This window comes from Python bivittatus, unplaced genomic scaffold (genome assembly GCF_059951505.1).
Source record: "Python bivittatus isolate LINGU-HERP-01145 unplaced genomic scaffold, Pbiv_v1 ctg000480_np1212, whole genome shotgun sequence".
NCBI classification, from domain to species: Eukaryota; Metazoa; Chordata; class Lepidosauria; order Squamata; family Pythonidae; genus Python; species Python bivittatus.
This window is the reverse complement of record NW_028277075.1, coordinates 60,355,542-60,376,961: the sequence shown is the minus strand read 5'-3', so window position 1 is coordinate 60,376,961 and position 21,420 is coordinate 60,355,542. Positions and strand designations below refer to the sequence as shown.

The 21,420-nt window shown below is 42.3% G+C and overlaps 1 protein-coding gene and 1 long non-coding RNA gene across 2 annotated transcripts; one reads left to right on the top strand and one right to left on the bottom strand.

The window, feature by feature from the left end:
* Positions 1–129: 129 nt before the first annotated feature.
* On the bottom strand, positions 130–2,963 carry CDKN1C (cyclin dependent kinase inhibitor 1C). The gene is made up of 3 exons (XM_088146048.1): positions 2,125–2,963; positions 1,457–1,580; positions 130–878 (listed from the first exon to the last, which is right to left on the bottom strand). Exons 1-2 carry the CDS (start codon positions 2,720–2,722, stop codon positions 1,462–1,464), a joined length of 717 nt encoding a protein of 238 aa, XP_088002174.1. The 5' UTR covers positions 2,723–2,963; the 3' UTR covers positions 130–878; positions 1,457–1,461.
* On the top strand, positions 2,839–20,162 carry LOC148214987 (uncharacterized). The gene is made up of 3 exons (XR_015797113.1): positions 2,839–2,975; positions 15,320–15,375; positions 16,869–20,162. It is a non-coding gene; the product is annotated as an uncharacterized LOC148214987 (long non-coding RNA).
* Positions 20,163–21,420: the final 1,258 nt, after the last annotated feature.

Here is a 21,420-nt window from a genome sequence, read left to right as displayed (position 1 = left end):
TACTGTACATTATTAGCTGCATTTAGGGGAAATTTTGAAAAAGTAGAAGAAAACAAGGCTGCATATGCATTTATACACTGTTCTACTTAAAACTGGAAGTAAAAGCAAGAAATACCAAGAAGGTTAACTGACACTTGATTCCTTTTTATTTTAACATTGTAGCATAGATTTGGGATGGCAGTGGTACAGACCAGCTCAGGAACCAATATTATCAGATTTCTTTCAAGTATAACTAAAAGTAATTTTGATTCATAGCTACATTTTGTGAATGCAAAATCCCACTATAAAAATAAATTTACATTTTTGTAAATAACAAAAGCAAATATATAGTGCCCTTTGGCTTAACCAAATAGGAAAAAAAACACAAAAACTCAGAACAGACTACTAGGTGTCAACCAGAGTTATCCACCTTTTGACATAAATAGAAAATATAAGTTAGTATAACTCTTAAATTGTTTGCATTTTTTTTTTTTACAAATTATACTTTTTTTTGTGGGGTTTTTTTTTTTGCACTGAGAATTCAGCAGAGATTAAACATTTATATAGGTGACTTTAAAGCTTTTACACTTCTGGCCAGTGTACTCACATTAGGCATAATACATTTTTTTAATAGATATAAAACATAATACATTGCACAGTTGTAAATTAACACTGCTCCGTCAGGCGACTTGTAGTCAGCCACTTTTGCTACATGGAGGTACAAGCAGTTCCTTCAGGGCACAAGTAGAAGAGGAGGAGCGAAAAACAAACAGGCCACTCTTCTTCCTTACGCTGGTCTGGTCTCACTCGCCAGCCCCTTTGACACGCAGAGAGGAAGGGCCTCTCAAGCTCTTGTGTTTCCAAGGAAACAATCACTTCGGTGTTATATAGTGCAAAATCTGAAAGAGAAGATCACCACTAGTCAGCGTGTGCAGAAAATTGTTCCAGACACTGCAGCTCTGGGGAACAGGCAAACACCAAGGCCAGCCCACCCTTCCCCAAAAAATCCACAAATGAGTCAGCACAACTGTGGAGTCTGGAGGGGGAGGAACAGCCTCGCTTTTTGCACACCCAGTTCACAAAATGTCACTCCAGATCTACACTGCAGGAAGGATGGGGGGGGAGGGGAAACCAAGCCTGTATCTAACTGCCCAATTATGAAGCTTCTCTTGCAAGTCTCTGCTAGCGTTTTTTTAAGGTGGGGTTATTTCCATCCTCTTCCTATCCTGCAAGGGGTTCTTCCCTTCGCTCCTCCATCAAATCTAGCAGGCCCGCCCCCACTCACACTTCTGACGCTCTTATGCTAATCGAACTGTCCTTCGCTACTCTCTCGCCATCCTCCGAGTTTCGTACTCATGCCGATGAAACTGAGCCTCCCCGCCCACAACTGCTCTCCCTCCTTCGGGGAAAAGAGACCTTGCGAGCGTCCCAGGAGGGGGGGGAGGAGGAACCTCACAGCGCCAGCACGCGCGCTCACCTCGTTCATCGGAGCCTTTTCCGGGGCGTCTGCTCATTAGGCACAGCCGTGACCGAAGCTGCCAACGGGCTGGTGGGATCCCCGGCCGCTCTGTCTACGACTCTTTTCCGCTTGGCGAAGAAATCTAAGGATCGTTAGACCCACAGAAAGAGCAGAAAAATTAGCCGGGCTTGGGTGGGGGAGGGGAGCGCCGGAGCCAAACTTTTTTCGTCTGAAAGAGACACACCCATCAGAATCCGGACCCGTCGAAAAACAATCGCTCCGCGTACAAGGGACCCGCCCTGCCGGGCTGCCCGCACGGGCGCCGACCAGCCCGGGCTCTTGGCTCCCCCTGTCCGCCAACGCCGAGCGCTGCAGCGAGTGGGGTTTGTTTACGTCGCAAAGGAGGCAGCCGAGAAAGGACTCGCCTGCAGAGCGCGATGTGCTGCGTAAGCATTTTCCAGCCCAGCCCAGCCCCAGGGACCTGTGCGGAATCTTAAGCAGAGCCAGCGCCTCGGGGCGACGTCTAGGCACTCTCCAGAGCATGCAATGATGGGGGGGCGGGGGGAGAAGAGAGATTAGCTTCCCACAACGAGGGGCTGGGGGCCGCGAGAGAAATATTTTAAAGCGGGACTGTAATCTCTCCCCCGGCGCAAGTGCAACGCAACCCGACGGCTGTTCTGACTTACCTGTGATGTGAGCTACGCTGGTTGACGATGGTCTTTTAAGAGCCGCAGCGGCACACGGGACAGGCTTGATTATAATCCCTGAGTAGCTGTGGCGCTGGTCGGCCTTGTCCTCCGGGCTGAGGCGCTCCTCGCCTGCCGACGTCGTGCCTTCCAAGGCGACCGCGTTGCCCTGCGGGCTGAGCGGGGAGGGGGTCGAAGAAAGCCCCAACCCCTGGGGAGAGTCTCGGGGAGCAGGCTCAAGAGGCGCCTCCTCATCTCCCGGCGGAGGCGTCGATCTGACCACCAGCACCGGGAAGCGGCACCTCCCAACCTGTAGAGTTTCCCTGTAGAAAGCGGGCACGGATTCTCCCTCGACCTCTTCCCACTGCAGCCTGCCCGACCCGGGCAGCGGCGTCTCGGTTTGGAAGTCGTAGCCCCAGCGCCTCTGGCCCTCCTCGCAGATCTCCCGCAACTTGCTCTTCAGCTCCCGGTTGAGCTCGTCATGATCCACGGGACCAAACAAGTTCCTGCACACCCCAGTGCGAGCGTGCAAGGGGAATGTCCGGCGAGCCGCCAGGCGCTCCAGAGCCGAGGCGCTAGAGAGGTGCACGTTGGACATGGTGGCAGCGGCGGCGACTGAGGATAGGGAGCGGGCAGGTTCCTTCGCCCGGCGGTGGCGGAGACGAGGAGCGGAGCGGCTCCGGGCGTCTTTACAAATCCAAATCAGAGCCGCAGAGGAGGACAGGGATTTCGCCGCCCTTCAGACCAGAACCACCCGCTGCACCCCAAACCCACTCGCGCGCACCCGACGCACCTCACGCCGCTTCTAACAGCCAGCCCGGGGCTGCTTGGCTTTTTAAAGCTCTCACCGAGTGAGTTCGAGCAAAACATCGATTAGCATAATACTATTTCTCTGCAATAACAGTCCTGCCATTGGTAGAGCCTCCATTCTACCCAGGGCGTCGTCCCGCCTATTCCCATTCTTGATTGGACGACGAGCCCAGGGTGGCGAGGCGCCAAACTCCCTTTGTCCTCGCCATTGGGTAGCGTGGCTTGTCCGTCACAGCTGTGTTTGGAGGTGGGGAAAGGGAAGGCGGTGGGGGGGATCGAATGTTTTAAAGAGAGCCTTGAGTAACATGACACCCGGCCCACGTAGGACGCTCGGCTCTCTTTGTTTGCAGTCGCCCACGGCTCTCCGTTGCGATCGTGCTTAGTTGTTGTTGTCATGACCGTCGTAATTTTTTTTTAAACAACACTTTGGGGAAGTAGCGTAAGGACAGAACCCGAGAGTCGTGTTACTCCGGGGAGAGAGACATTAAACCCCTGTTTTTTGTTCTAACCGAGTAGTGGGGCAGCTGGAAAGCTGGAAAGGGCTTTGGAAAAGAAAACAAAGCTGGTTGACCATAAGCACGTTAGAACGAGAGCGCGCAAACGCGGGTTTCCAAAGACGGGGCGGAACGGATTGATCAGAGAAGGCTCAACCATTTGGAAGCGAAGGAATAAGGTCCTCCATAGGTTTTGGATTGCGGCGCGCCTTCTGGTTTCTCGGGAGACTCCGATCCCGAATTTCCCTCGCGGAGGCAGGATCGCTGGGCGTTGCAGGGTCGCGTTTGCGGGGTTGGGGTGAGAATGGAAACGCCTGGCCGAAGCGTCCTGGTGGCGTTTAACGTGAGACTTTCGCCGCTTTACCACGGGGCGCTGCGTTGACACAAGGTTTGGTGATCCCTCTTAAGAAAGCGAGGGAAGCCTCTTTGCTGCCTTGCTTCTTCCAATGGGGAAATATCGAGGCTCTGCAGTGATCAGGGAACCTGGTCTGTTGGCCTGTTAATCGGGTACTTTGAGCAGCCTTTTCTTCGGCATACGGCGTGCAGGATCCGTCCTGTTGGTGTTTGCGGAGGCAGCCGTTTGCTGGGGTTTAAGCCCTTCCCTTATACAAAAATAGGAAGCAGCGACGCCTGTTACCGTCAATGGGGATTCTCGGCTCATTGTTCTTCCAGGGAGTCAGACAATAATTCTGCCTGGAGGGGGACTTCCGATCCCAGAGATTGACAAATGGAGGCTTCAGCCATGGTAGCAAGAGTGCGGGGCATCCTGCGCGGAGCAAGTGGGGCACCGCTGCCCGAGATCCCATTCATTAGAAACCCTCTCGTGCAGGCCACCGTAGCACAAAGCGAGGGAGCCCAGCTACGGGGGCCACTAAAGTGCTCGTGCAGAAAGTGGGAGAAGTCTGGACAGGGGAAAGTAAGCCCAGCTTCAGTAATTCGGCTGGCATGGGCCTAACCGGGATGAGGCCGTTTGTTACGGCATATTTTTAAAATACATCAAGGGTTAGAAATGCTCATTCTATTATTTTTATTTTAAATGGATAGTCTCCCTTTCTGAAATCAGTGGTGCTTCTTCCAAAAATCAGTCATATGAAATCAATAAAATCAAGGATGCAGAAACAATCTATTTCTGTAATCAAGAAGTTGCTTTAAGGAAAATTTAAATGCAGAACTCTACATACCCAGAATATTGGATGTGTTTTTTTTAAGTCAGCAAACTGTATTGCATACGAATGTTATAAAGCACAGAATGAAAGGGAAGGAGTGCTAGCTGGGTGCTTCACTACTTGAATTTGTATACATCTACAGTGAGAATAAGTCCAAGGACTAAAATCACCCAAGCAGAATTTATTTATTTATTACATTTATATCTTGTCTTTCATTCAGGAGCTCAAGGTTGTGTTCATTAAGTTCCCTCCTCCATCTGAGATAGGCTGGGCTGAGAGAGAGAGTGGCTGTCCCATAATCACCTAGTGAGCTTCCATGACTGCATCTCACCACAACTTAACCACTGTGGCATGAGATGATTGAAACAGACCCCTGATCGGAACGTCCTTTAATCTAAAACAGGGTCCTAAAATCTTTTGAAAGCTTCAGGACACCTTTTCCCCATCTTAGTAGCTTATTTGAGTTGTGAGCAAATAAACTTTGCCCCTTCATGGGCATAGCAGGAAAAGAACAAGAAATCCATCTACTAATGATAAACGAGCAGCCTATCATCTGGACAAAGTTTCAAGAAGAAATAGAATAGGTTTGACAGGATATTAGCAAAAGTGAAATGATGTGAGATTACTGAAAGTACTACAGGCCTAAGGAGTAAATCAACTTGAATTAAGATAGCATTTGGGGAAAATGTCATCACAGCGCTGATTTATAATTTGTTTCTTATTGAAATTAAACTGTTCAAGAGGACCATATGTCCCTTTGCAAAATGGCCCGCAGGCCAGAAAGATGCTGTTCAGTCAACAGTTCATAAAAAGGGTATCGTGGTTCATTGGCACTGACAACACACCTCATTAGGCAAGATACAAACCTCTGTTGGAAAGGGGTATGATGGGACAGAAAGAAAAAACAAAGGTTAGCCATCCAACCAGACTTTCAGGTGAAAACAGGTGATGAAATGTTAATTCTTTTGATTTAACAACCTATCAGATCTTCCACAGAAGAGATGATGGAACCAAAACCAATACAACTTCAGAGAGTAAATGATCATGCTATACTATTATCCTTTTAACAATTGGTCCTCTGCCAAAAGAGACAAACTTTTTTTTTCCTGAGGCTTGGTAAGAGTTAACTAATAAATTGTAAGTCCCACAGACTAAGTTTTCTTCATTTCACAGTTTACTTTGGTCCTGGTGCACTCTCCTATCCTATAGATATGTGTACTTATATCCGGGTGTAGATAAGATCCTAGGCAAGAAAAGTGTGGCATTTAGAGTACACTGCGTATCAGTGTACTTTACTGTAATCCAAGTAAAACGTGTTATCTGGATGTCTTGCAACAGAGTTGTGCTGATATCCTTAGCTCTATAGCTGGCTTAAAGGAAAGGCACAGGTGAGCTTTCTCCAGTTTAAATGCCACAGTATCCTATTCTTGGCCAGTTTTGCAGGCAGAATCTTTTTGCTAGGTTCTGCTAATATCTGAGGAAATTAAAGGTTAAGAGTAAAGGTAGAGTCTCCTTCGAGAGAAACTTGGCTTCTGGTAGCTTCACAGCCACATTGCTGTAGTTGTCTTATCAAAGTTGTTTTGCCCTGGCCTTCTGGGATGTTTTTTCAACTTCCCAGTCTCCAATCCAAGTACTAACCAGGTTTGACCAAGCTTAGCTTCTGAGCCACGACTAGGTCAGGCCAGTATTTGATGCAATTCATAGATTTCCACAATTGCTGTGGTTGCTACCCAAAGTACGTTGCTTATACAGTGTTGGAATTCAGAACCATTGTGAGCACTTGCACTGTTTTCTGCTTTCAATGAGTTGCTCTCCACCCTTATTACTTTGCTTGCTCAATCCATTCCTTTTCAGGGAACTGAAAAAGCTAGTAGTCATTTAGCCAAAGCAGCTGAGGAGATGTCTAAAAGACAGCTGGTCATTTGCCAGCCTGAAAAATGCAAACGCTGCAATGATTTAAGTTCTTTAAAATAATAAAGATCAGCAGAGCAATCCCAACTCATATATTTGCTAGCCTTCAATTGGGTGGAAGGGCCTCCATGGCTTGCCTTTGCTGGGGAAGCACGTCCTCTGCAAGTTCGGTTAGGGTTATGAAAAGGTTTACAAGCACAAATCTACCACTGATAGTGTTGGTACTAGTGATACACAATCCCAAATGGGGCATTCAGGAAATGGATAAAGATTATTTTGGATCCATTGAATCTGAAGCCCACATTGGGTCCATCAATTTGGCAATGCAGAGCATGCCACAGGGAGATGCCAGAAGAGGTTACTTAGGTTTTATCCCTCTTTTGATTTCTTTTACATTCAGAGTACTGCTGTTAAAGGCTAGACCAGTCAATCATATCTCCCTTTTCCATGCCATGGTTGCAAATGAGGAGGCTGACCTGGTATTTATACCAAGACTTAGGAGAACAAACCCTCTTCTGGTATCTCCCTGTGGCATGGAGTGCCTTTTATGATTTTGACTGATATGCCAGTTAAAACCTAGACATAGCCAGACAACGAGGATGAAATGATCCATGCCTGTTAACCTCCTGTTTAGAGTACCCCTCTTGGAAAAAGCCTGAAGCTTAACACTGAATGAAATGACATGATAGTTCCATTATGCCATGGATCGTCTGCAGCTTGTTCCTTGGCCTAGTTCAAAATGCTGATGTTGCTTAGAAATCCTTTCGCAGCTTGGGGCCACAGTATCTGAAAGACCACTTCCTTCTATACATTCATGCTTGAGCCTTGATGTTATTATCAGAGACCTTGCTCAGAGTGTCCCCATACTTAAGGAATGTCCCCCCACCCACTCCTGAGAGGAATGCTGGGTGCCTACATTGGAGACAATGTAGAGGTACGCTGGGTGTCTCATTGGAGACAAGGGCTATTTTCATTTCTGCTATGTTGTACTTCAGTTGTCTCTCTCCAATTTTAGATATTGGTCTGATGCATATTCTATAGTAGGTTTTGCTTATTTTAACCTCTCAATTATATTTTTGATTTGTACAGGTATTGAAGCTTGTGTTTATGGTATATTGCGTGTGAGTATTAGTTGCAGGATGACCGATACGTTTTAAAAATCTAATTTTCCTTAGCTGTGACATTAATGCATTGGCTCCCAACAATAATTGGGCAAAACAAGCATCTACCTACTAGAACAGTCACTTAACAAACACTTAACAAGGTTTTCTTGGAATCAGTTTACGATATGGAATGGCAAATATTAACAATCTACATTAAGTCATTAGGCTAGCATCAAATTGAGATTACCATTAGATTAATGATTTGATATTAATTTCCAAGAAAATGTATATTTCTGGCCCTCTGAAATAGCACAGTCTGTATCACAGATTTTTCTATAGTTATCTTGATATGATGGCATGACAAATCTGGAGCAACAGTGCAAAAAATGTCCTATCAACCCAAAAGAAATACAGTGGGGCAAAAAAGTATTTAGTCAGCCACCAACTGTGCCAGTTCTCCCACTTAAAAAGATGAGAGAGGCCTGTAATTTTCATCATAGGTATACCTCAACTATGAGAGACAAAATGGGGAAAAAAATCCAGAACATCACATTGTCTGATTTTTAAAGAATTTATTTGCAAATCATGGTGGAAAATAAGTATTTGATCACCTACAAACAAGCAAGATGTCTGGCTCTCACAGACCTGTAACTACTTCTTTAAGAGGCTCCTCTGTCCTCTACTCGTTACCTGTAGTAATGGCACCTGTTTGACCTTGTTATCAGTATAAAAGACACCTGTCCACAACCTCAAACAGTCACACTCCAAACTCCACTATGGCCAAGACCAAAGAGCTGTTGAAGGACACCAGAAACAAAATTGTAGAGGTGCACCAGGCTGGGAAGACTGAACCTGCAATAGGCAAGCAGCTTGGTGTGAAGAAATCAACTGTGGGAGCAATAATTAGAAAATGGAAGACATACAAGACCACTGATAATCTCCCTTGATCTGGGGCTCTGTGCAAGATCTCACCCTGTGGGGTCAAAATGATCACAAGAATGGTGAGCAAAAATCCCAGAACCACACAGGGGGATCTAGTGAATGGCCCGCAGAGAGCTGGGACCAAAGTAACAAAGGCTACCATCAGTAACACACTATGCTGCCAGGGACTCAAATCCTGCAGTGCCAGATGTGTCCCCCTACTTAAGCCAGTACATGTCCAGGCCCGTCTGAAGTTTGCTCGAGAGCATTTGGATGATCCAGAAGAGGATTGGGAGAATGTCATATGGTCAGATGAAACCAAAGTAGAACGTTTTGGTCTAAACTCAACTCGTGTTTGGAGGAGAATCCTGAGTTGCTTCCAAAGAACACCATACCTACTGTGAAGCATGGGGGTGGAAACATCATGCTTTGGGGCTGTTTTTCTGCAAAGGGACCAGGACGACTGATCTGTGTAAAGGAAAGAATGAATGGGGCCATGTATCGTGAGATTTTGAGTGAACACCTCCTTCCATCAGCAAGGGCATTGAAGATGAAACGTGGCTGGGTCTTTCAGCATGACAATGATCCCAAACACACCACCCGGGCAACGAAGGAGTGGCTTCGTAAGAAGCATTTCAAGGTCCTGGAGTGGCCTAGCCAGTCTCCAGATCTCAACCCCATGGAAAACCTTTGGAGGGAGTTGAAAGTCCGTATTGCCCTGCGACAGCCCCAAAACATCACTGCTCTAGAGGAGATCTGCATGGAGGAATGGGCCAAAATACCAGCAACAGTGTGTGAAAACCTTGTGAAGACTTACAGAAAACGTTTGACCTCTGTCATTGCCAACAAAGGATATATAACAAAGTATTGAGATGAACTTTTGATATTGACCAAATACTTATTTTCCACCATGATTTGCAAATAAATTCTTTAAAAATCAGACAATGTGATTTTCTGGATTTCCCCCCCCCATTTTGTCTCTCATAGTTGAGGTATATGATGAAAATTACAGGCCTCTCTCATCTTTTTAAGTGGGAGAACTTGCACAATTGGTGGCTGACTAAATACTTTTTTTCCCCACTGTATACTCTCCCTAGAGGCTCCCTAGAAATTCAGGAAAGTATCAGTTTTCCTTATGTGAGAAAAATCTCATCAGACCCTCATTCCAACTGGAAGTTAAGAAACAATGCTCATTGTTGGTAGAGGTAGAAAATACAATGGGAGAAAATATTTGAGTCCTCTGACACCCTATCCCTCCTCTTTTAAGCAACCTCATGTCCTCTCTCCTAGGGTTTTCCACTCTAAATCTCTTATCACATATTTTTCTTGCTGCCTCTTACTCATTGAGAGCCTTTCCAGATGGAAGTCAATTTCCTTCCATTTCAATTTCCATTTTCAGAGCACGTCTTCAAAGGACATAATCCGACTAAGGCTAAACATTTCTCCTTTCTTTGCTGGTCCAGAACATGATCGTTCCACTCTGTTGTGCAGCAGCCTAATTATATGCAGTCCCTTGTGCTTTGAATTGTATTTATCTTCCATTGACTCAAGAAACAGACAGCAATGCAGCACAAGAATATAGATGTGACTGTATCAAAGATGCAATCAGAGTTGCAATGCAGCTTCCAGAGCCTCTCCAAAAAATTCTATGAAAGGATAATTTTCAGTCTGATAGAAGGAGAACATTATCACAATATCTTAATTCCAGGGAGCTAATCATACTAGTCTTTACAGTATTTCATTCAATTACATTGCAAATAAATCAGATTTAGTTTTTATCATGGTTTCTTTCTCATTGGCCTGTTTTTTGAAATGTGGCCCCTGGCATGGCTCCCAACCTTGTGTGGCCCCTAGCTTGAAAAATGTTGTATGCCCATAATTTATGTAATACTCAGGTGAACAGACTCCCTTTTCCACATCACTTGTGATATGGCATAACTTGTCAGCTTCCATGGACATGCTTTTCTGTTTAATACGCTGAATTAATTAAATATAAAAGCATTTCCAAAGAGTCTGCCAAGCCATACTGTGTTTCCACAAAATACTCAGACGGCAACATTATGGTTCCTATTTTTAATTCATTTATAATTCTGTAGCCTCTGTTCTTATCCGGACAAGTTTCTCTCTACAAGTAACTCTATGATGTGTATAATTTTTAATATATTGTTAAAACTCATCTCTGCACCTGTATATGTATGTGTGTGCATACACATCACTCTTCCACAAAACCACTGAGTCCTCCTCCTCCTCCTGTTAAGATTTCTTAGCTACAGCCATTTCTATGCTAAATATCATTGTCATGTCAGCAGTAAACATATGGAAATAAGTACAACAGTTTTGGAAATACCAGGCTAGTAAAAGAGCTTTCAAACAAAACCTCCGGAATTTATTCATATGAAAGTTGGCAGATGTGATCCCATCAGAAAAGTCACTTTTCCTGCAAATATCCATTTTTGCCAAGATACAAAATTATTGGCAATTTTTAAAAAAGTAATGTAAGTGTCTAATGCAAGACTGCTGCACCTAGTTGTCTGAAATTTGATATACTGTACCTTGTTCCCTTGTCAGTAATAACTCCTTGCAAATTTCATCCAATTCTGTCAAATGGGTAAAAGATCTAAGTTTATTTCCCATGCTGGTGGAAGATACAGAAATACAGATTTCTGAATCAAGATTTGGGTTCAGGCCCTGAATTAAATAAAAAAAACCTCTTTGAATTAATCTAATATGAAGCAGACTGTTTTCTGAATTGCTCTGTGGGATGCCAGATTTAATGTTGTACTCTATATAAACCACTAGCAATTATCATCTAAGAATGGATAGCCTAGTTATATTTAAAATGCTTGTGCCTGCCTCAGCTCTACCAAAGGATTCTAGAGGTTCTGCAGAACAATAGATCAGGGACATCTAGCTATTGAAAAGATGATAAAATTCAAATCACTATTACTAGGTGATACATAAGGAAGTTTTTTTAAAAACAGAGCTGTTACAGGAAGTCCTTGTTTAACAGCCATTCATTCAGCGATCATTTGAAGTTACAACAGTGCTGAATGAATGGTAGTTACTATCAGTCCTTGAAGTTACAGCCACTGCAGGTTCTTTGCAGTCACGTGATCAAAATTTGGGCACTTGGAAGCCTGCCTGCACTTATGACCACAGCGTGCCCTTCAACTCCCCCCACCTGCCTATCTCCGCCCCATCTCTGCCCTTTTGGCTGCCCTGCACTCCACTGCCCCTGCTGTCCTGCACTCTGCCACCAGCAGCTCCTCATGAAGGGCCAGCAGCTACCTCGACCAGGAACACCTTGTCAGCAGCAGGAGGAAGAAGGCGAAGGTCAGCTGGGGGCAGTAGGGGTAGGCAGTAGAGTGCAGGGTGGCCAAAAGGGCAGAGATAGGGGGAGTTGGGTGGGGGGAGTTGAAGGGCACGCTGTGGTCGTAAGTGCAGGTGGACTGCCAACTTGAAGCGGAGGCGAGCGCAACAGGGCAGGAGAAGAATGAGGTCCTCGACTAACAGTGCAGTCCTCACCTACTGGAACTGCCATCACTAAGTGGTGAAGTTTCACTTCACCACTTAGCAGCTGAAATTCCAGTCCCAATTAGGATTGTTAAGTGAGAACTACATGTACTTGAAATGTAGAAATATGGAGCTAAAAAAGCAGTATAAGTAACAATTGTTTTATCTTGCTGGTGCTGTCTAAAACATTTGGGACTGAAGTGGCCCCATAGACCCCAAAGTACCTCCTGGGTGGAGTAGGCTTTTTTTTTTCATTGAGTTCAGAAAGATTTAGGAGGCAAAAACACCCATTTCACCTCCAAAAATTCCCCAAGCTTCCAAACCCAAACAGTTGGAAAATTTCAGCATCACCTGTCCTGTGATATTAGGTCACTACTCCCCCCACCAAATGTCCAGAAAGGAGAAGTGTGTCTCACAACTAAAAAATATTGTACACCTCTATACTAAATTATTTTTCAATGACAATGACCAAGAACAAGTAAATATATTTTAGTTGTCTAAATTAGCTGAAGCTTATATTATATAGCTTCATTAAGGCCTGGCTTTCTGTTAAGGAATGCATAGAATAAGACATACAGATCAGAGTACAATTTTGAGTCATAACTTTATCCTAAGTACTCTGCATATCCCCCATATTTGAACTACAGGTAGTCCTCGACTTACAACTATTTGTTTAGTTACCATTTGGAATTACAACAGTGCTGAAAAAAGTGACTTATGACCAGTCCTCACACGACTGTCACAGTGTCCCCGCAGTCATGTGATCAAAATTCGGGCACTTGGCAACCAGCATATATTTACAATGGTTGCAACGTCCTGGGGTCACGTGATCGCCATTTGCGACTTTGCCAGCTGGCTTCTGACAAGCAAAATCAATGGGGAACTGCATCATTCACATAATGACTGTATGATTCGCTTAACGACCATGGTGATTTGCTTAACGACCACCGCTAAAAATGTGGTAAAATCAGGTGCGGTCATGTGATGCCTCACTTAATTAGGGTACCACTTGATGAATTTTCCAGTCCCTGTTGTGGTCATAAGTCGAGGACTACCTATATACCATTCCATTCAAAAGCCAGTGGGCTACTTGAAGAACTGAGCCAATACATTGGCTTTTACTGTAGGAGACAATGAAGTCAGACATTATTGTGTGATATTGAATGGTGATCTTCAGTAGTAGTAAGTGCCAAAAATGCAAAGGATCCGCAAGCTCTAGTAATAAAAGTCAAGGAGCCCAGTGAAAAAATGGGACTAAAATATAAAGAAGATTGAACTAATGACAAAAAGTAGAACAATCAGCCTTAGAATTGACAATGAAGATATTGAAGTGGTGGATAGCTTCTGCCTGTTCTTATCGACAGTAAAGAAACAAGCAGTCAAGAAATACACCACAGACTAGCACTTGGTAGAGTAGCCACGAAAGCCTTGGAAAAGATATTCAAATGCCATGATGTGTCTATACTGACAAAGATCAGAATTGTGCAAGCCATGGTATTCCCTGTGACACAGTATGGAAGTGAACATTTGACTTTCAAGAAAAAGGATAAGAGTTTTGATGCTTTTGACCTTTAGTGTTGGAGAAGACTCCTGAGAATCCCACAGACAGCCAAGAAAACAAACTGTTGGATCATTGAACAAATCAACCCAGAGTTATCACTTGAGGCACAAACACCTAGGCTCAAATTATGCTACTTTGGACACATTGTGCAAAGATGTAACTCTGAAGAAGGTTCTAATCCTGGGAAAAGTAGAAAGAGGAGAAGAGGATGACCAGCAGCAAGGTGGATAGACTCAGTTACAGTGGCGATGAGTGCACCATTGGAAGACCTGAAGGACCAGGTTAGGGATAGATCATCATGGAGAAAATCTATCCAGGTAGTTGCTAAGAGTCGACAATGACTTGATGGCACATAATCATCGATCATCATAAATATTCAGAAATATTTTTGCTCCACAGAATGTCTTGATTGTATAGTATTTCTGAACGCAAGTCTAATCCTGCTGGCTGTACTCCAGTAAGTGAAGAAATATGTGTCATTTGAGAATTTATTTGAATACACATATGTGCGTGCATACACAGAGAGATATTACCCAATGGCAAAATAATAATATAAATTGAAAACAAGTCCCACATTTGCGTGCTAGGTGAACTGATATGGATAAGAAATAATACACACAGAAAGAATCAATATGCTAAATTTTAGAAAAATACAGCATATGCTTTCAGAGCAAAAAACGACTATCTATGGTGAAATGTGTGTGGTCTAGTATAATTGGATGAAACTCTGGAAATTCAACTGGGGATTAAGCAACCTGAGCTAGCAGCTTTTTCAAAGGTCACCATTTAGAGAAATTGCGTAAGAATCCCACCCAATATGAGTACCAAAGGCATCTGTAAATTCTGCCATGAACGTCTCACTTCCAGGTAAAATGTTTGAAAAATGTAAAGGGATATCTGTGGACACTGTCATGTAGATTCCTTCCTTGGTGTTAGTTCCTGTCCTACCTGGTTGTTTTTTTTTAAAGATATTTTTTAATTTAAAAAAGAAACTGGCATGTAGAATAAAGTGCCAGCCTGTAACTTCATCTTCATTTCCAAGCATGTCTGTGAGTCTCCTATGCGTTATTAGAAAATGAAAATGGGGTGGCTGCAGTGCAGTGCTTTATTTGGGAATGTCCCTGTGCCAACCTCCAAGAAAAGGCAAAGTAAGTTGGGAGAGTAGGAACCATGAGGGAGGGGGTCGATGGAGGCAGAGCAGTTGAGGGGCAGCAATGCAACCTCTTTGCGCTTGGAAATTAGGGGCTGCTTTGCTTCCAAGGCACTGTGTGGCTCAAGACTTTATCAAAGTGAAGGGTTGAAAATCTGGACACCGTTTCCACTGGCAGTCCTTTTGAGAAACTACCCACAAAGTTCTGTCAAAATTCCAAACATGTCCACTGGCCAAAAAGGCAGCATAAACGTTTACATCGAAAAGAAATAGAAGTTGTGAGTACGCAACCCTAAGTAATGTGGAGTAGGCTGTGGGGAGTAGGAGCTGCATTGGAAGCTGTGAATATACATTTTATTTTCCCTTCTTTCCTTTTCACTTACTGTGTTGGGAAAGAATCAACTTTCAATTAGAAGTAACAGTTTAGGATAGACAGGCGAGGGAGAAAGAATCATTTTGTTACATGATGTTGGTAAATTCTGATTGAAAAAACAACGAATGCCACTGAGGCGTTTGTTATTAATAGACTAATCTGCTAAATTGCTCTTACCTTCCTCTCTCTTTAGGGTTCCGTATCTTCCTGGAAGCAAAGATTTATAAAATTATAGAGTGGACCTCAAAGGTAAGTTCTCTCCCTCCCTCCCTCATGTATGTATACTACAAAAGTTTAGGGGTTTTTTTGGTGTGATATTTATTTTTTTTGTTTTATTTTTGAAATTAATCCTGGAATTTCAGAAGCCCATAGGCCACCTTGAATGGGCAACCAAGTCAGCTTTCTGACTCATGGCAGAAGCTGGAGCTCAAATCCCAAGTGAAAAGGCCTTCAGAAAACTTGTAGGGGCTGACATCTTCCATGAATTAAGTTAAATAGGTTACTCAGTATTACAAAATCATACAAAATCATAAAAGGGTAAAGATTCTCTCAAGTCAGGTATGACTCCTGGAAACTTCATGAGTACATCCACAACTTCAAAACCTGTTGACGAGCCCACGCTCAGAATCTGGATCCCTAAGTACAATACATTTTATTGTTTATAATTTATTGCTATAGTAGGGGAAACCCATGACCACTTCTGAGGATTTCATGAGCCATACAACTGTTGTATGATATCAGGGTGCTGGTGGGCTGTATGTGGCCCAGGAGCTCTAGATTACCCCCTACAATCAAAGGATTGCCACAAAAAGAACCACTCACAAGTAGCCCCCATGAATGATGATGCATAATAATGTAATCCTGGGGCTGTATGTTCATCTGAAATGAAGGAATATCCCATAAAAAGATACAACTGAACCCTTTCTGTGTTGTTCCCAGAAAACAACAGGACCTCTCCAAGCACTTAGGCAAGTCTTGGTCTATCTCCACTAACAATAGCAGCCCCAAGATCATTGGAGAAAGTAGGGAGACCAGGAACTTTTCTAAACTAAACTAAACCTACCACTCTATCAGCTATCAGACCTTGCCTCTCCTCCTAGCCCTAGTCCATGTTAGAGAGATGGATTAGTGGATGCTTCTCCTGCAAGACCAGAAATCCACCAGTCAGTGCCCTTTAACTTGCCCACAGTAAACTGTTGGGCCAGGACCATTTGTTGGCCTCCTTACCAAAGCAGAATAGAGACCAGCTATGTAGAGAGAGCAAATTTAGACTCTGCCACCTCATGAACTGAGCCAATTACATTAAGCCAGCTGTTTGGATGTACCCTGAAACTTAAAAGGAAACATAAAAGGCCTTTTACAGATAGCTACCTGCTATGTTTAAGCCTTTGATTGGTTTTGGTAGATTTTTGTGCTGCTTTTGATATTGATACACATATTTTATATATATATATATATATATATATATATATATATATATATATATATTCTTGTTACTAAGTTTTAATAATGTACTAATTATTGATGCTGCTAATTAATATTTGTAAGCCACCCAGAGATGATGAGGATTGAAGTGGTAGATAAATCACATAAATACATACAAATTAAAATAAATACATCTTATGTATGTGGATTTTATTGGATGTTTATTTGTATGTTATTTTTCCCTATAAGTCAGTTGTCCTGAAAACAAGTTGTACAATACTATTTATATAAATAAATGAATGCATTTATTTTTTCAGTCCATCAAGCCACATGACGTGTTCTAGTGGCCCAGAATACCTAGATATGAATCAGTTGCTGTTTTGCCCATGTTCTGTCATAACGAGGAGCAGCATTGATAAGTCGCTTGCTTCAGCAGCCCTATGAGCAGAAGACAGTGACTGCTCTGAGCAGCTGTGTGTCCTCTCTCATCTCCATCACACCTGCTGCCCCTCAGATTTAATTCATGATAAGGTGTTCAGCAAGGTCAGTTTTGGGGCAGCCATTAAAGTACAGGCATGGTAGTTGGGGGGCCCTTTGGCCAGCTGGGACTAGGCTGTTGCTCGATGATCGCTGTTCTCTAGCCAGCTTGCTAATGGACTTGCTGTTAACATACTGCAATAGCCCAGCAGCTCAGACCCTGGAATCTGAGAAGGAGGTTGGGACTGGCAGATAGATGAACGTCTCTGCATTATTTAAGCATCGCCCTAGAAACTGAAATTGAAAATCAGCCCATGCATATATCAAGGCATGTAGAATGCTAGCGGCTTCTAATAACATAATAGTTTTGCAGCCATTTGAAATGGCGAGATAGGAGGAATTGCAAAGAGAAACCGAAACGTGATGTATGCATAGAGAATTTTAGTTTTCCTGCCTAGTACAAAAGAATAACTGCAGCATGATTACTGGAAAAGGTTATAAGTTGGTTATAGGACCAAGCCCTGTGAAGAACAGGTGAAGGATCTGAGTGTGTTTAGTCTGCAGAAAAGATGACTGAAGAGCAATAAGATAGCAAATACCTGAAGGATGATCACACACAAAAGGGAGTGGATTTATTTTCTATTAAGGGGATGGGAGGACTCGAATCAGTGGGTTAAAACTACAAGGAGGAAGTTCAGGCTATTTATCACAAGGAAATTCCTGACTGTACCAACTGTCAGCCAGTGGACCAGACTGCTACATGAACTGGTGAGTTCTCCTTGGTAGAAGTTTTCAGAGAGTGGATTATCTGCCAGAGATGCTGTAATGGATCCTGTGTTCAAGCAGGAAATTGGACAAAATGATCCATAGGGTATCTTCCAATTTCATGATGCTGTATCTTTAATTACAATTTGCTTTCCTATGTTCTTGTCTTGTTATTTTTCCCCCGTTGCTGTGTGGCTGGGTTTGAAGATCAACTTCCCTCTGAACAGAGGAGAGTTTTAATTCTTCTGACTTAAATTCTAGTTTACATGCCAAGAAGAGAATGCCAGTTCTTTCACAGGGGGCAAAATGTCTCTTTAATTACTCTATGGTTATTATGATCTGCAGTTTGGTAATGTGTATTTTTTCTAAAATTAGAATAGTTCACAAAGATGATATAATCCTAACAGTGGAGAATAAATAAATCTGTTCCGCTGTTTTTCCCCCAGATTCAGCTTGATATTTCAGGAGGCTGATGAATCTCTTATTGTTCTGTCCCCATGTCATTTCCAACCTCATATGTGGTTCCATGTACACCAGGCCTCTCCATTTGGTGCTTCCCAGACATACTGTACCACCCCCATCATCCCCAGAGAATAGGAATTGTAGTCTACCACATCTGGAGGATGTCAGGTTTGTATGATATATGTTTTTAACTAGCCATTCATGCCAGGCCAACATACACATTCTGTTGATTGCTCCATTCAGTTTCAATGGAATGGATGTATCCTTTTCATTATGTCCAAGACAATTTAGAATGGATTCAAAAGAGGGTAGCGGAAATTGCCCTAAGAATAGCAAGCAGGTCCTATGAGGAACGTTTGAAGAAAGGCTGAAGGAACTGGGTATATTTAGCCTGCAGAAGATTCTGTAATCAAAATGCAGCAGAAACTATTCATTAGAAGCATTGTGAAATAAGGATGTTAGTAGTAGTAGTAGTAGTAGCGGTGGTACTAATAGTAATTAGAAAATAACAACCAAAGAAAGGTAACAAAATCCACTGTTCCAATTCCAAAAGGAACTTGGCTTGGAATATGCCCTATGCCACATCACCAGTGGCTGGTAACGGGGAATAACTCTCTCTTTTTTTTTAATGATTAAAACAATGTACAATTTGATGGGATTTGATTCTGGAGAAGTGTTTTGAGAATTGTGCAGAATCTATACTTTTTTTGTTTTATTCTATCATATTTATGTGTTTCTCAATGTTGTATCTCTATTTTCTTTTTGCTTCTGTCTTTTAATTATGTACTTGGAACTTCAATAAAAATTCATTAAAAGAAAAAGAATTGTGCAGACAAAGGCTGAACTACTTACATTCTGCAGAACAAGTTTTCAAAATATTTACAGTTCATTTTTCTACTTTCCACTCTTTTTTACAAAATTGTGCAATGCTGAAATGATATCACCACAGCATAATTTTTCAAGTGTATTTTGGTTGTAAGAGCAGTTCCTTTAAAATTATGGTTTTGTAAAAAGCTTAAACCTGCCAAATGAAGCCTTATTCTCCTGGTTTCCACCCAAAAAACTGATAAAAGCCCAAATGGCAGAGAAACATAAATTTATTCACTCTTATGAAATGGCAGGACATTTTTAATATATTTTAAAAATAAAATGTATTTTTAAATTTATTTGAATGCTGCCTTAATCACCCAAGTAACTCTGTACATATATTTCCTGATTTACACACACACACACATTTTCTGATTTAGATACACAGAATTCTGGAATGGTAGTTTCTCAGTGCTAAAATTCAGATCAGAATTGTTCTGGAATCTGGAAACCCAGAACAATTACTTAATGGAAGTACTTTCTTCTACTTTCCCTAGAATTTTTCTATGATAACCAAATTGATGAGCCATGCTGTACAGATTTCTACTTAAGGTAGTTATGCCTTTGTCTTTCTGCTTAATTGGCTTTATAGCCAGAGTTCTATAGTTACAATCCAAAAGAAGAAGAAGCCACATACTTTCAGACAGTGAGGGTTTCCCTTATCACAACAGTACATTATAAACAATAAAACATATTGTCCAGATTTTGAGCATGGGCTTGCCAGTAGGTTTGGAAGTTGTCATTTTGTCTAGCTTGAAACAAGCTAGTTGTTTATCACTGGGCACAAGCACCCTTTCAAATTTCTATACAAATTTACAAATAAAAAAATTGAGTAGATGCATTTTCTGAATTTCTCATGGAGAACAAGAATCTCCCCAACAATTATTGAAGGTCATGGTTCCCCCTTATTAGTGACAATAGCATTGCTCCTGAAGAAGTACAAGAGGAGGCATTCGCTCTTGGTGTATTCTCATGGGATTCTTTTAAATCAGTATGGGAAGCATGAGAAGTTGCAGAGATTTGGAGGGATTATTGTAACACGAAAGACAAGACATTCACTCTCATCCCTTGGTCATTTTGTAATATAAGTGCAAAAACAACATACTGAGAATTTCTTTGAAATGATCTTATTCTTCAAACTTATTTCTAAAGCAAATTTTATTTCATTGCCCTTAATAAAAAATAAATAGAAAAAAGGATGGACCTGAATTTCTTTGTGTGATCCTAGTTGTTTGTTCAGTGACACAGTGAAACAGGAGTCTCTTTAATGATAGCACAATGGTGATGCTACCATCTAGTTACAAAAAATGTAATTGTTTATCCAGTGAGAAATTGTTTTCTGTAGTTAGTCCTACTGCATAGCCATCTCGAAATTTGAATTAAGACTTGCTCACATATCTCAGCCTTATCATTTTTTCTTGCATGTCTCGCACAGCCACCCCTTGCAGTTCCATCAAGAATTTGTATTGGTTTTGGAAGTGGTTTGGCTTGCTACGTTCTGTACACTGTTATTCATATCCTGGACATTTTCTTTTTTCCCTTTCCATGTTGTTTTCAGTAATACAGATATCATCACCTGAGTATCTGTGATGGGAGGGCTGACAGTATCCTTCCCATTAGGCCATATGTACTGCTGATGGTAAAACTCTGACTATCTTCATACAACATCCATCTGTACCTCTGTTGCCGTCCTTCATTTAAAAGCCCTTCTGGATGACCACCCCATGTTAAATTGAATATAGGTGTTTATATCACTGCTGCAGAATACAAACAGTGTCAAGCACAAAAGACTTTTACATTCATTCTCCTTAAACAGAGGGAACAGTATATATGGGAAGAACTACTTTGCTAGCTCTACCCTGACTATGCTGATCCCATTTCATTGATATCTGGTACACCTTGCAAAATCATGCCAAACATGAAGCTGTTAAGGGGAGGAATGGTCCAATTCTGCTCTCCTTCTACGTATAAAAAAAAAGATTCAGATCCTACTCAGACTCTAACCAGTATATAGTGAAATCCAGGTATTGGAAATCTCTGTGTTTGCTCCAGGGTTGAAATGTTCTGCTTTGTTTGTTTCTTCTGTATTGTTTGGCTGGGACTAGGTTTTGCTGCTAAATAGGTGGCATCACATTGCAAGAGTAATAACTCCAGGAATGCTTTAAAACAAATTCTTCTTAAGACTAAACTAGCTTGCCGACACTGCTTTGCATCCTTCTTATTTTTCTCATTGTTGTGGTGCTGAGTCATTTCCTGGTTCCTGCTCTCTCAGTCTGTACCTTTTCTCTATGTCACTGA